This window comes from Sitophilus oryzae, unplaced genomic scaffold (assembly GCF_002938485.1).
Source record: "Sitophilus oryzae breed Bouriz unplaced genomic scaffold, Soryzae_2.0 scaffold_177_pilon_pilon, whole genome shotgun sequence".
Classification (NCBI taxonomy): Eukaryota; Metazoa; Arthropoda; class Insecta; order Coleoptera; family Curculionidae; genus Sitophilus; species Sitophilus oryzae.
Genome location: NW_022146479.1, coordinates 8511687 through 8528398, shown reverse-complemented (window position 1 = coordinate 8528398; position 16712 = coordinate 8511687). Strand labels below are relative to the sequence as shown.

Below are 16712 nucleotides of genomic sequence, written 5' to 3'. Positions count from 1 at the left end.
ATTTTATTTTCCCACAAAGACAAGCCTTATACAATATCATACATTGTAGACCTGTTAAATACAGTATTGCCGTAACTTTGTGCAATCTGTAATGGCTTTTACAACTAAAAGGAGAGCTTGCTTGCTGTTCGACAACCTTGCTGCACGCGGCGTACGAAATAAAAGAATGATTATATGCAATTTTCTATTGACTCGGCACTGTACTAAAGATTTTTTTCAAATTGTTTAAGATATAAATAATTCTTATTGGTTAACCCAGGCTGGACCATGTCAATATTAAAAGAGGTGCGGTCTAAGCCCATTAAAAAGATAGAAAAACGAACTAATAGTTGACAAACTCGAAAGGACCATCTGGCGATAGACTATATAAAAGATATTCCATCGGGAATATGATACTTGTCCTAATCGAGGTTCTATCTAAAAATACCCCGCCTTGAAAGAGATTCTTGAAAATAGGAAGGCCTGTGGAACGATTAAAAATACATGTTTTATAATAATAAAACGGACTTAACTACCAATCATAATACCTGGAATTTCCTGCTAAGAAATAATTAATATGTATGCAGTGAGGACTACTAATAACATAATTATATCAATTTTCAGTATCGAGGCAACATCTACTCCGTTAGATTAAACATTTAATTTTTTTGTTGTAAATCATGTTTAAGAAGATATACGTAGATGTGTATCTTATCTTTTAAGGTGACATTCCATTAAGGTACCTACTACGCGTATGCGTACTGAATATATCGACTTATATATTCTCCCTCTTAAAAAACAATAGACAATTAAAAAAATTCTCGCACCTGTATGCAGTGATAAACTTTACTCGGTGTTGTGTAGTTGTTTTTAGTTGATTTGTATCCCTCAATCAGCTCTATGTCTATACATATTTCTGGTATGTTTTTATCATAAGAATACTCAACATTTAATAACAATTTAAAAGATTAGGCCCAGTTAAGCCCCCTCTACACATAACGTTTTATCTCTCAGTCTTACCTGTTCAGGCAAAACGTATCAAGTCAAACCTTCTGTAGACGAAAAACGATCCGTGCTACTCGAACTGAATTAAGACGTGAATAAAATATAAGTAAATTTACAAAAAATAATTTGGATATAGGTATTACAGCATCTTTAATAAGCGACTGTTAAAAATGTAATATTTTTAAGATCATTACAACGATACTATTTTTATAATTAGATTTGCGTGTTTACAAATGACATTTAACCAATAAATACAATTTTGTAGTAAAATTTCATGTTTTTCTGTACTCAATCTGTACTAAATACAATGTTATAATTGATAAAAACGCAGATAAAACTTGCAGTATATACTCTAGTTCTTAATCCGTTTTACAGGTAAAACGTTATGTATAGACGGGGCTTTATATTTACTCATAATTATAGGACTGATCACCTTTGTCTTGATGTTTAGTCTATTTATTATTGGATTTCTGAATATTATTTCTTTAGAAGTAACATATATGAGCTTTTTATTAAGTTATTAATCGTTTAATAGTTGCAATCATGTGAAAAAAAAATGTGACTTTTATCTAAACAAATCTTTGTTTAGTAAATTGTAGATTTAATACAATATTCGTAGTCTTTTTAGATGTGACATTTTCGAGGATGTTTTATTCAAGTCTCATTAAAGACAGCTAGTCGTAAAATAATTACTATAATGATCGCCGACTGAAAATGCCATGCCACCCCCTATTTCGCTTTTAGGGGGAGATGGCGTGTTTTTCTTCAGAAGGGAGGTGACTCATCGAATTCCGTATTGATATAAAATGTGGATTGGGAGCCTTAAAGACCTTAGCCAGTCGTTTGCGAGTTGTTTTTACATTCTTTTTTCGATTCCGCAAGTTCAATAAAAAATCAATCTATCATGCTCAGCGTATTTTTCTTCTTGTGAAGATTTTATAAGAATTAAATATTTTGGGATACAGGTCATGAAGTCAATTTTATGAACTGTGTCCCATGAAAGTTGACAAATTTTAGATTTGTGAAAATCTTCTTTTTCAAATAATCTTTGTTACAGTATTGTATTGTTTTATTTTATTTTGAGAGTTAGGAATTTTCACGTTGGGTATTTTTTGAGAATGCGCCAAATGTCGTAAACGATAATGTAGAGAAAACAAAAATTTCCAGAAATTATAATCTACAATTTCAAGCGTAATTACACTCGTAAAATGTTCTCACTAAACGAGTAATTCGATAGCAAACCGGCACATTCATTCACTTTAAGTTGAATCGTTTTTTCAGGGAGAATAAAAACGAAAAGATCTCAGACCCGAGATGATTAAAACTGGAGACCAAGATTCCTTTGCCATATGTGATATTTTTTGTCTATTTTTTATGATATCCTTTAGAAATCATCGCCATACAAGTGCGCATTCAAGCCTTAAAAAGGAGATATAAGTACATATAGAACGAAATTAAAATAATTAGTTCATAATATCAATAAGCCATAAATATATACATAGGTATATATAATTTATAGTTTTACACTCAGTTATTTATTATTTCTTTACAATGTTGAAAAGATCGAAGTCGTATATCAAGAATTAAAATTTTTGGATTAATCTTAAATGACGTTCCTATCAGATGCACTAAGTATTAATTTAATCCTCAAAATTAAATGATTATATCGCCTTCATCTGTTAAATGAAGTAAATATACGTATAATAGGTACGTAGAGAAGTTAAATAAAATTAAATAAAATTTTGTTTCTGCCGCAAGTCTTACCACAATTTCTTTGACTTACGGATGTGATTCATATGGTTATCATGGCTAATCAAATTGCTTTAATACAATAGAACTCTGTTTTGCGCTAATATTTTCAAAAATCTAAACGAATAATTGTATAATAAACATGACTGAATGTTCTATTTATATATTAAAGTTATCCTGTTTTACTAATTACTAATAATATTGATTAGTTTTTGGACATTTTTTATTTTATTGTCTCTCATGTGAATTTTATCGGATAAATTCATTATTTTAAATTACTACATAATAACTACTAAAACATTTTGAATAGCTTTGAGACGAATACGTTATTAAAAACAATTTATTATTTTAAGCACGATAGAAGGCAACGTCTGGTTCCATATGGTTTTTTTAAACGACATATGTCAATAGTAATACACAATGCCAATATCCATTTTCGAATATGGCTAAATTATACATATATACATACAAGCTGTGGAAATGGCGATCATTCATTAAAAACCAGTCATACATCCTTATATAAAACAGGTTTGCAAAACTTTATATATCACTGAAGTACTGAACGGCAGTATCAAAAATAATGTTCATCGGTATAGTAGGAATGCTTATATAAAATTAAAGCCGAAATTTAGTTGGGCTGTTGAAAAAAAATATTCTCATGGTATCACAAAACAACCGCTGTAAAAATGTTTACAATGTGCTAAACAGGATTTTATGACTAGTTGTTAAAATAACGTGCTCCTAATTTTCTCCAAAAGTACAATTTAATTTTAATAGTGCTGTGAGAGTACCTACTACATATAAATAGATTTACCGTTCCTTTTTTATGTTTTTAATTTGATGAACGAATGTAATTAATATTAATATATTAATTTAATAATCAAATTAAATCAAGCTAGCTTTAACTTTGTAGGTAGACCACATAACTCTGATGACGTTGCTTTAAATTGAGCTCACAATAATGTATTCTCGGAACTTTTTTAAATGGCAATAAATCTATGATTGAACACTTAATTTCAATTTTTTCGTTTTTATTGAGTCCACATTTTATCAACGCCAAATAAATATTTCAAACATTACCCATTTAAATTTAATCAATATTTATAAAACAAAAAGACTTCGGAAGACAAATGCTATTTTAAAATTAAAGGTCCGTCTACACATAACGTTTTGCCTGTCAGTTAAAACGGAAGTGATGCCAACTCGTGGGAAATTTTCCGATTCCTTGGAAATTTAGAGATTTACAGAGAAAATGGAAATTTTAACCCAAAATACCATATTCGTGGGAAATTCTAAAGTTCGTCTATTTATTATTCATAAAAAATGGGTAAAAAGAAAATTTCACTCGGTTTTTCTCATACAGGACGGATAGGCGGTTATATTTTGGCCAACGAGAAGATCCATGACAGTGACAGTTGTATCTGTCATTTTAATTCACGGGTAAATTGTTTTTCTGTCATTTTTTGGATATATTCCCCGATTCGTTCAATTCGTTCGTTTTGGATTTGAGTGAATACGGCAGGGATGTATTTGTAGTATTTTTTATTTTATTTTTGAGTTGAAGGTCTTTTAATGTACTAATTAGCTAAGATTAATAACGTTACATGATTTTTGGAAAATAAATGTTAAAAGCATAAATGAACAGCAACGGAAGCCCCCTCAATATTGTTTCTCGACTATACTGATTTTGAGCAAGTCTAGCTATGGGAATTTTTAGGAAGAACGGGAAAGTTTGGACGTTTTTGTGGGAAATTCTATTTCAGATAGTTGGCAACACTGGTCTAGACATAACGTACATTTTGACTGAACGTAATGGTAAAACGTAATATGTAGACGGGACTTAAGAGGGATTTTCCCTATATATTTTTTTATTTTAACTAAATACCTTTTAATGTAAACTTAAAGAAATATATTTAGAATATAAATAGGCATTTTGGGTTCCTCACGAGACGCCACTGTTCAAAGATCTAACCGAGTGTTTTTTAAAATATTTTCTGGTCTCGTAACATCAAAGTTGCTTTATCTTTTTTGACATGCAATTCTGTAATCAAGAGTTTAATAGAATATCCGGAAAAAAATTAAACGTGCGTAGGCTGAAACAATTTTGCATAGCAAATTTTTTTGTGTAGCAGTTTTTGTTGTTTTGAAAAGAAAATCGTGAACGTTGCCTTCACTGACTTTTAATATTTTTGTAGAATATTTCTTTTTAATTATTATTTGGCCGAAGGCGCTGGATTTTAGAGAAACAAAAGGTTTTTGTGCAACCGTTTAATATTTGTTCAATAAACATTAATGATATTAAAATAATCAAACTGTTCCGAGCGAAATTCAGTTAAACACGAAGTGAAAGACAGTATAAATAAACTTTGCCGCCTAATTTAATCTGTATGGAACGGTACCAAAACGTAGGCATATTATCGTCAAAGAATAATTGTTCTATTACGTTGTTGTAACGACGATGGCGTTCGCCTTGTGGCATCTCTTCTTGACGCAATGTATAAGCTGCTTAATGTAAACCAGGTAACATCGGCAAAGAGATGAAAAAAGAACAAATTTGCCCGCTGAAAAGTAAAGAAAGCCTGAACTACTGACGCAACAAGCGTTTTGTAATTTTAAATAAGCACGAACACGTTTTCGTCGGTAAGCTACAATGTAACGGAATAAATATACAATACATATATTTCCATACGCTTTGGCTTTTTTTTCATTTTTCATTTAGACAGTCCCTGTCAAAATCTCTATTTAACATTGCTAAACGTTGATTTTTACCATAATATAGTCATGAATATAATAGGTATAAGGTCAAAATAGGGTTTCCAAATGAGCTCTGAAATCCGGGCAAAATCCGGACTTGGTCAAAAAATAAATTCTGATTTTAGTTAAGTTTGTCTAACATAGTTCAGACATATAACAGAGTTCGCCTGATAGAGTTTCTAATAGACTAACAGCCCTTTCAGATGGAGCGGACCGTACGCTCGGAGCGACCGCGCGGTTGGTTTCTCAATATAGCTCATCCGGACGGAGCATACGCGACCCATGTGAAATCGTTCATATAAACTCATGGTACTTGCTGGAAGTCGCGTACGCTACGCTCCATCTGAAAACGCTGTTAGAGAAAACTTACAGCGCTTTCAGATGGAGCGGACCGTCCGCGACTTCGAGCAAGTACCATGAGCCATGAGTTTATATGAACAATTTCACATGGGCGCGTATGCTCCGTCCGACGGAGTGCGTCCGACGGCTATCTTGAAAAAACACGACGGACCGTCCGAGCATACGCGACCCATGTAAAATCGTTCTTATAAACTCATGGTACTTGCTCGAAGTCGCGGACGGTCCGTCGCGGACGCTCCGCTCCATCTGATAACGCTGTTAAGCCCCATACTCACACTTCGTTCCTTCCTCGCGTCCCTTCCTCGCGTTACTTCCTCGCGTTACTTCGTCACTTCGCTTCCTTCCTTCGTCCATTCGATGCTTGGAAATTAGTCGATTATGCAACAATACACCACAAAATATTTTTAATATAACAGCTACATGTTTATTACGAAATATCTAGTAACCTCTAAAATTTTTAAAAAATCCGAAAGGCGCATATTTTTTATTTTATAAAACTGCAATTCTTTGTCGTGTCAGAAATAAAAATTTAATTTTAATAATATATATGTTTTTTTTAATAAATCCCAATATTTTAGTATCATGTACAAGGTATATCAGTATGAATATACAAGGCGAGTCAACAATAGAGTAAAGTTTATTATGTAATTTATATCGAAACTATGAAATATGACATACTAATTAAACGTTGATGTCAATCCCCATTTCTTCAGATATTTTTGTAAAGGCATCATGCACACTATTTCTATTTTTTTTTATTTTTGTCGCTACGATTACATAAATATGGACATGTATTTTTTCACAAATATGAAGACAATATTGTTTTTTTCTTCCATTTTTAGACTACTGTGTGTGAATTATTTTTATATCGACTGGCGATTGCTAGATGTACAGGATGTCCAATTTTTGTGTGTTTTATGGGGTTTCTGGTTTATGAGTAGAGATATAAAGATGCCGTTTTCACATCATTGTTCTACTTATTATGAAACTAAATATGCTATACACAGATTTATCCTAGCCTTCTTAGTTCAAAGTTATTCCTTATTTCTTTCTTTTACTTTTTATTTTTTTAATTAGTAGAAATTTTTGCATTTTTTGATAATCTTTGTATCTCGATTATCTAATAACTTATCGAAAAGGTGAAAATGATCAGCGATGGGCGGTGGGTAAGTACCCAATTTGTAGACAAATAAAATCTGGGTATATATGTATATACCTACCTGTAGATTTAGATGAACATCCTAATTTTAATAAAATGAGTTTCCGACGACCGAATAGTAAATACCCGATAGGTATAATACCGGGAATAGAAATATACCAATATATATATATATATATATATATATATATATATATATATATATAATATATATATACCAATATATATATATATATATAAGGAATATTGTAGATATACTCTATCCTTGATATTACTGGTATTATACCGTGTATTTACTATGCGGTCGTTGAAAATACCTTTTATATAATTAGACTGTTCATCTAAATGTACAGGTATATACCGGATACCCTGATTTTGTTTTGTTCTACCCATTGAGTACTTACCCACCGCACGTGTCTGATTTTTCAGGTAGAATGCAGTGACGAAACTAGTCCTTCGTTGGGAGCTGTCTATTTCGAAAAATGACTCAAACTTATGTTCTTTTTTTTTAACAGGACACTCTCTATATTATTTTTTATTTTATTTGCCTTGTTATGAGCTTTCTAAAATTATAATATACTCTATATTTATTTATTTAGGTACTGCTAAACGGCTCTTATTTTATTTAACTTAATTTTACCAGATAACTTTGCTTTGCATCGTGATATTTTGATAAACTACACGGAAACTGAACTCGTGCTACTTTTAAATAACATGCCAATAACCAACATTTTACGTCGAATAAATTAGTTGATTGTTTTGATTACCTAATTTAAACCGGCCGACTATGTAATAAAGTTAAATAATGCATTTTTACCCCGTTTATGAAAATAAGTATTTTAGAAAGCTCGTAACAAGGAAAATAAAATAATATTCAAAATATCGCATAAAAACATATAAATTTTAATCTATTTAAAAAAGACAGATTCCAACGGAGAAATAGTTACGACACTGCATTCTACGTGAAAAACTGTACTGGAGACCGTTTTCGCCTTTTCGATAAGTTATGATAAAAAGGGGATCGAAAAATGCAATAATTTCAGATTCACCCTGTATTTTAGGAAGTAAGAGAGCTAGGACATATCTGTATGTAACATCTTTAGTTTCATAAAAAAGTAACAGCGTGATGTGAAAACCGCATCTTTATATCTCGACTCATAAACGAGAAACCCTGCAAAACACACGAAAATGGGACACCCTGTACAGACGTACTGCCAAATCAAGAAATTATCTACGAATGAAATCCAAGATCGATTTATATATTTTATATATTTTAGTATTTTTTTGTGTTCGTGATAATTCCTTTGCTACTTCCTCCAAAAACCGAAAGTACGTGGAAGGAGAGTTTCGAGGAAGTAAACGGACGAAGTAGCGTTTTGACGAAGGAGGAAGGAACACACACTCGCATAAAATCGACATTTTCCCATAGTAAATATATGATTTTTGGACGAAGGGACGCGAGGAAGGAACGAAGTGAAGTAGCGAAGTGTGAGTATGGGGCTTTAGAGTGAATTGAAACTTGAGAATTTTATTAGTTACTACACACTTTCGTTTTGGCATTATTAAATGCTATTTTATTGATAAAATTAAAAATACTGGACGTTATATACCGATACTTCCAAACTAATTTATCCGTTGCATATACAGGGTGACACATTATTGCGAGGAAGTCCAATATTGTCGCTGTTGACTTTTTATTGTTAATCTAACAAATGCAGCATGTAATCATAACAAAATAATAACAAAAGAATTCACATCAACGAGCATTTTTTTGCAAAATTTTTTAGTTGTTTTCAAAGTATATACTTTGTTTAAACGTTCGCAATTCAGCGAAATATGATCTATGATCTCTCGAATGTTTAAACATTATTATGAATCCAAAAATAGTTCGACAATATAAAAGCCTTGAAAGTTTAAAACTCGATCGGTAATATAGTAAAAGCCGTAAACAGATGCATCGTTAGCAGCGGTATTAAAGTAATTTTAAAGTAAAGTTAATAAAGTTTATGATGTGTATATCACTTTGATAGAAAGATCATAAAATTTTAAACAACAATTCCCACACCGCTCGTACTTTTGACCTAATTATTTTTAATCATGAAAAAAATACTCTGCACACTAACTTTTAGCCATTTATACAGGGTGGTCTAAACTATATTCCGGAAATTTTGGCAGCATATTCTGCAGATAAAAATAAGTATAAAAGTTTGTATAAATGTATGGCCTAAAATGCTTATTTTCGGAGATACAGGGTGTAGAAATTCAATTTTATTTCGATTTTTTCCGATTAGTTTCTGAAGTAACGTGAATATTTGGATGAAAGTTGCTGTCTGGGAGTTTTTTGATATGAGAAATTTGCCAATATGACTCTTACTTGTAGAGGGCGCCACCTACATATTTTTAACTTGTTTGAAGAGTACTAATAACTTTTCGTCGATACCTGTATAAAACTACTGAGTAGAAAAATATACATTTTCGACTTTTTTTACGTAAACAAGATCTCTTGGTAAAAATCGCTACGAGTAATGGTTCTCGAGATATTTGAAATCGAAATTATCTATACCTGTCATCATTGACATAAATTAAACATGTTGACTAAATAGTTATTAGACTGAAATCATAAATTTGAAATGTTTTAGTGCCAAAAGTTTTTTATCATCATTTTTTCGCAGAAAAAAAATATCCAAATTTATTATTTCAGTCAAATAACTATCGACTCAACGTGTTTATTTTTTGTCAGTAATAACATGTATTGACCATTTCCATTCTAAATATCTTGAGAACGGTTATTCGTAGCGATTTTTACCAAGATACATTTTTTACGTAAAAACTTGTGGAAATGTATATTTTTTCACTCAGTAGTTTTATACAGGTACGGACGAAAAGTTATTACTCTTCAAAACAGTTAAAACTCATGTAGGTGGCACCCTCTGCAAATAGTAGTCATATTGATATCAAAATCAAATTTCTTATGTCAAAAAACTCCCAGACACCAATTTTCATCCAAATATTGACCTTACTTCAGAAACTATTCGAAAAAAATCGAAATAAAAATGAAACTTCTACACCCTGTATCTCCGAAATTAAGCATTTTAGGACATACATTTATACGAACTTTTTCACTCATTTTTATGTCGAAGTTTCCGAATACAGTTTGGACCACCCTGTATAATATTTCTTATATTTAGAATAAAAAAAAACGGCGTCAAAAACGGCTGGAAAATGACAGTGATAATAATTTTTGCGAGGTTAAGCCCTAAACGTCATTTACTTGGCCCGTACTCTTCTTAACTTTTTAATGGCGCTTACTGGCTCTTCGCCTTAAGAAGGTTATAATTTATTTTTATATTGGGTAAAAATGATTTTTAAATGAGGTAACGTTCTGGACACGTTCTATGCTTTTTTAATCTTTCTATAATTGGTGTTAATTTTTGACAAGTTTTATGACAGTTCTTAGGTAATGACGTCTAGAGATTGACCTCGCCAAAATTATCATCGACTGTCGTTCCCCAAATATATTTAATATCATTTTTTTTTTCGATCATACGGTATTAATTTATAGAAAATCGGGGTAACAAAGATATTGGTCACAACATCGCAACAGCGCTTTAAGACCTGAAAATATATTTTTCATTGTTAGCGCCGCCATGCTTGACTGAAGAGGCGTATTCCAAAGGGTGTTCTTGAAAATGAAGAAATTCACCTCAGACCTATTAATATAACTAGTAGAACAAGTTTAAAATGTATAAAGGAACAAAAAAAAACACTTAATAAAAATATAAAAGAGCGCCTTTCATAGGCCACTTTAAGAGCCGACTTAACATTTTTGAATGAATAGTTACTGTTGTTTTTGATAAAGTAATAACGTTTATAGAATTTTCTTTAGTGTGACTGCTGGTAATCTTGATATTAATAAGAAAATTAAATCAGTTTGTGACTTGTTAGTGACAAATTCCGTTAATTTACAATAGTAAGCATTCCTCTGGTAGATTTTGTTCTTAGTTATCAGAAATCCATCGATTACACAAAGTTCTTATTAAATTGCCCTTCAATTACATCAGTCAATTACATCAAATTTATTTCTTTTAATCTCCATCTCCTATAGAATTACGTTATCTTTGAAGAAAAATGTATCTTTTAAATACTAGCCATAAAATTTTGTTTTATCAGCATTATTTATTGGGTGCATTTTCATGTTTTTATATCACAAGACTGTCTGGGTAAAGCATCGAAAAAAATGCATCGACACATTGAAACCTGACACTAACGGTGGGGAACATGTGTTGGAGAGATTAAAAAAAGTTTTAAGCCAGAGGAAGTAGTCACTTATTGGTTGACCATCCTGTGCTCTGTGGGTATTATTGTTTCATATACAGGGTGTATTTTATTTAATTTAACCGTATAGGTTCGACTATGCTCGAATTCTTTAGGTTTTATCCAAAAAATAAGGGTTGTAGGTTGGAGGGAATCCAAAGACAATATATTCTATTTTGATCTTCAAAAATTACAAATCAATGAATTTTCATGTTAAATATCTCTTTAAAAGTGATTTGTTATCACTTTTTAAGTTATTTTTAATTTCTTTTAAGATCTGGAAAAATTTTATAAACTCTAGAATTTATGTTCTCAATCCAACTACACACAGAACTTCTAAGAGTTTATTTTTCTTAGGGGATCCAAACTGAAGTATAAATAGGTGCATATATAGACAAACGATAAAAAATTATTTATTTTTCTAAAAATTAGGTATTTCTTGACATATGCACGAATCTAAAAGATCAAATTTAATTTTTTTATTTTTCGAAAAGAAATCTGTATCACATGTTCTTATGTTATGAGTTTTGTTGAAATTTTTTTAGGGATATTAATAAAAAGAAAATACCTTTAACTAAATGGAAAAAAATTAAAAAAAAATAATTTGGGTTTAGTTCAGAACTTTGCAAATTATCTATAGTGATTTTTAATATTTTTAATGTTTGAAGAAAATCAAATTAATTTTTGATGTACTATAAACGTCTTATTGGTTATTTTACATTACCATATTGGTTGTTTGATTGGTGCTTAGAATAAATTGGAACGCCCTGTATATACTTTAGTGTTATTCTTGAGTAGTTTCGACGGATTTCTTCGGTGCAAATAGTTGGAATAGCATGCGAAATGGAATATATTTCAAGTGTTAGATCGATCGAGACTGTGCCATCCCTGAAGCCTTGTGCCTTTCGGGTATATTTTAGGGAATTGCGAGTTGAGGAAGCGGCAACAACGCGCCGAGCCAGCGGCTACGAACTACAAAACCATTGCTCTCTGTGTACGTACAGCCTCCAACCTTGGCCGCTGCATTTCGAATAAGAATGGCTTGTGATTCCCGTCTATTTTGGTTGTATTTTTAGAAGCCGCGTGCTTATTGGTTTTTATTTATATTGTGACTTCCGTTTTCCCGAACAAGGCCCGATTTTCACAGACACGCCGATCGAGGAGCACCAAATGTGATCACGCTCTTCAGTTTTTTTTTCTTCGGCGAATCGTCAGCATGTTCCAGTGTATAATTCAGCAAAAGAACGGTTGGATTCATCCCCATAATACGGAGAACAAAGATGTTTTTCCAGGTGGGTCATTTATTTGTTCAATTCTTAATTTCTTTCAATAGGTTCGAGCAAAAAAGTATATAATCTTACAAATAAAATATGTTGTCGAATCTATAATATCAACAATATTTTTTTGTGTTGTTCTTTTCCATTTATTGCGACAATGTGCTATTATTTTGAATATCCCAACACAGCATTTATTTTGCTGGCCTAATTATATCAGCCGCGTTCTGTTTGTCACCACAAAATTAGCATTTTATGTAAATTAACAACTTCGCTAATCAATCTAATCCAGTAATTATATCTACTAAAACAACAAAACCCATAAGGCCCTATATTTCTACACACAAATAAACAATATGGTTAGTAAATAACAGAAACATTTTTTTAAATATTATATATATATTTTCATGTTTTTTTCCTCTAAATGTCACAGACAGGGCTAACATAAGGGTATTTAACACCCGCATGATGCACCCTAATTTCGGACAAACAAAAATAAACATAATTTAAATATTAAATTATTAAAAATAGATATCCTGTTATATTGCTCGAAAATAACTTTTGAGGGGCCGTAAATGTATTTTTAATTTTTCCACAGGATATTCCTACGAAAATTAGACCCCACAACATCATTTTTTTCCTCTGTAACTGCTTTATTTTTTTAGAATTGCCAAAATCTATTTTTCTTTCTCAAAAAATCACTGAAAATCATATTTACTTCATTGAAAGATTCTATTTTTATCAGACACCTTGTTTTTATCACAATAGTTAACCATATGTTTGCGTATTTTATAGTCCGCACTGTATATAATATTCCTCAATTCCGCCTTTTATGATAATTTATGTTAATTGTAGCATTAAAGACGTTTACTATTATTATTAAAAAAAAAAAAAATATGTATCGAAAAGTATCTTTAGATTTTAATGTTCTGTTTGAATGAAAAACAAGCTTACTCTTACCACAAATCACAATTGGAAAAAAAGTGAAAGTTACAAATCTAATATTTTTTACTCCCAATCTTAGCTTGAACTATTACCTAATTATAAAAGAATTATAATGCCATAAACTCCAATAATCGGGCAGTTTAAATAAAGTTAAGTCTGGCGTTTAAAGAAATTACAAGAAAAATTATTCAGGGAACACCATCATTCCACTTCCGTTTAATTAAAAATTCATAATTTCAACTTGAACGTTTGGGGCATTGTATAAATAATGTATAATAAAACAATAAATTTAATGACACCCGAGTCTATATTATTTATGTAGGAAAAAGGCAGCGGTATCTATATAAATAAACACTGTTCTGTTTACATTGTAGTAAAATCTGAAGTGGCACTAGCAATAAGATTAGTTCATTCATAAAAATTTATGGTGCAACAAGTTTTCTGTTCCTTCGAAGTTGAAGTTTTATGATCAGTGACTGCCATTCAGAAGTTGTTAAAGTCAATGCCGTCAACTTCTTCTTTAAATAAATATTTATAAGAAAATGCAAATCTTGTTTTTGGTATAAAGTCTGAAAATTAGATATTTTTAAAGGCAGATTATTTTATTTATTGTTTTTCGAATAGTATTGCAATGGGCAGGTGCAAGGGGGAGGGTTTAACCATATGGGAAACCACGATTTAAAGCTTAAGCGTAAAAGTTTGGATATGTTTATAATTATACAGGATTTCCCAGAAATAACTGCAAGTATTTTTACAGGTAGTATAGTTCAACCCCAGAAACACGCCTATGAGGTTTTTTTCGCGAAAATTTTTTTTTGAAAATTTCTTTGGAATTTTTTTTAAAAAACATAATTTCTTGATAATATGGCAACCTAGGTGTTAGATTAAATTTACAAGAAAGAAAATCCAGAAAAGATCCAGTTGTTCTCAAAATTTTAGCAATAAATCATTTTTTTGGAAATTTAAATAAATAAAGGATTTTTGGAAATTTAAATAAATAATTAAGTAAATTAACTCCGTTATTTTGGACTTATTTGAAAAACGATAAAGAGAAAATATGTTTTTTTTATCGAGATCTACCACTACTTAAAATACTTGCCCGTATTTCTGGAACACCCTGTATAAGTTAACGTGTTTTGGAGAGAGAAATTTTCCTTTAAAAATATACATCTAATACCATATTATTAAGTCCAAAAAGGGCTGTATTTTTTATTCTACCTTTTTTAGTCAATAACAATAGTTTCATCAATATAGTCTGAAAAAAATCGAAAAAATCGCCCAATTTTTAGCAATTTTTTACACATTTTCAAAGGTCTTAGAAAGATAGTAAACATAGTCCTAAAATGATGAAAATATCAGTATTTGTTGGAAATTTTATGTAGATTCAGTTGGTTTATTTAGTTCTCTAAACCTATGAAGGTTTAGATACCTTGGTTTTGTGAGAAAATTACTTTCTTGAACCCTTGTTTTTAGGCTATTTTTGATAATGATTAAAACGTCCCCCATTACTGTTCTCTTAAGTTTACAACGGTCTAAATTTTCTTATTCTGCGCCTTTTAATTAGTAAATTAAAATAAAATTTTGATAAAATTTTACAACAATTTTATTAAAATCGGTCACATGACGTGAATCGCCAATTTTCATGATGGAAATTTTCATGTATGGAAAGAAGTTGAAAAATTGACCATTTTTGGCGTTCTATTTAATTGTTTTGAAGCCTACAGTCTACAAAACCTCGTATGATTTTTTTATGGTTTCTTGTTAAGTTCTGTGGTTTTTGTTTTGTTGTTAGAACATATTTTTTTCAAACCTTTGTTTTTGGACGATTTTTGGCGATTGTTAAAATTTGCTTACATCTAGTATTATTATTTACTCTTTTTATTATTTTCGATTTTTCAATTAGTAATAGAAGAAACCACAAAAAATGACACTAAAGGTCTGAAAGTTTTCCTTTGTTTGAACAACTTTTTTGTAATTTAACGTTATCGTTCCTGTTGATTGCTAGGGCACGATAGCTGACCATCGATGTTTTGCTGGTCATTGTAATATAAAGGGTCATAGACCTTTGCAAACGCCTTAAAGATTGTTGCCTAGGTTCACCAGCGATCCTCCAGCTCTAAAACATTAAATTTTACAACGCAATCTCATGCAAAAAGCTTTGTAAAAGCCGGCCATAACACAGCTTTATCGTTCGATGGCAGAAGGCACAGATCTTTTTTCTTTCAATGCCATAATTATAATTCAATAGCGAAAATGCAAATATTTATTTGAACTTATTTACAGCAGATATCTCTTTTGCATCCACCTGCTGATTATTTACATAAGATATTATTGTTTTTCCGTTTTTATCCATCGAAGTTGGCGCTGAATGCCTATCCCACGCTTTTGCCATATATTATTTGTAGAAACTTTTAGCATATTCGCTGTTAAAAATGTATAAGTGTATTTGTGTGTACGTTATACAGTAATTTTTTCTTTTCCTATCCCAGACTTCCATAAAATAAGAGTTTACTAAGTATCAATAACACATCAATAATTTAAACCTACTTTTAATTGAATTGCATGAAGATAACTACAGATGTAAGCAATGTGCGGCTATATCGCTTCTTTAACAGGCTAAAAAGTCAAACGTACAATACAATTGTATTTGAACAGAACTGTCATCTATTCAATAGTCTTGTTGTGGTTTTACTTCATTACGATCCAGTTATTATTAATAAAACGCCAGATTATCTAATAACAGAAAATGAATATGTCAAACGCTTTGATATACATCTTATTCAGTGTCCAGTGGCGTATCTATCCTGTTTTTTTTAACTTACTTTTTAACAGGTTAAAAACTATAATAAATAAAATAAATTCTGTGGCTCAAAAGCCAATTACAAAGATAAGACATTGGTTAAGAAGTTTTGCCGTTAACCACTGCAAATACTTCCATAGCTTTAGTAATTCATCGTTTGCCATTATGTTAATAGAAGTCCAGTGAGGTATTTGAATTCATTATTCATCTAGGTCTATAGATATTTACTTTTAAATAGTTTAGTACTTTTATTTTGGGTTTAAAGAGACATAATGATATACGGAAACTGCTATCGCTATAAATTGCATAATATTATTGTAATAGCTCACATTTATCTCGGTATTATTTCCTACATTGATAATAAATAAATGGT

The 16712-nt window shown here is 30.8% G+C and overlaps 1 protein-coding gene across 4 annotated transcripts in view; it reads left to right on the top strand.

Moving 5' to 3' along the window:
* LOC115882309 (SLIT-ROBO Rho GTPase-activating protein 1-like) overlaps positions 1–16712 on the top strand; it is a 29674-nt gene that overhangs the window by 2157 nt on the left and 10805 nt on the right. Inside the window, exon 1 of one of the 4 annotated variants that reach the window (XM_030900299.1) lies at positions 810–898. The exons of 1 other annotated variant lie outside the window; for it this stretch is intronic. In XM_030900299.1, coding sequence (XP_030756159.1) covers positions 880–898 — 19 coding nt within the window. In that variant the 5' untranslated portion in view covers positions 810–879. Of the gene's footprint in view, positions 1–809; positions 899–12306; positions 12613–16712 lie in introns of those variants that run through there. 2 more of the 4 variants (XM_030900298.1, XM_030900296.1) reach the window with 2 other exon arrangements.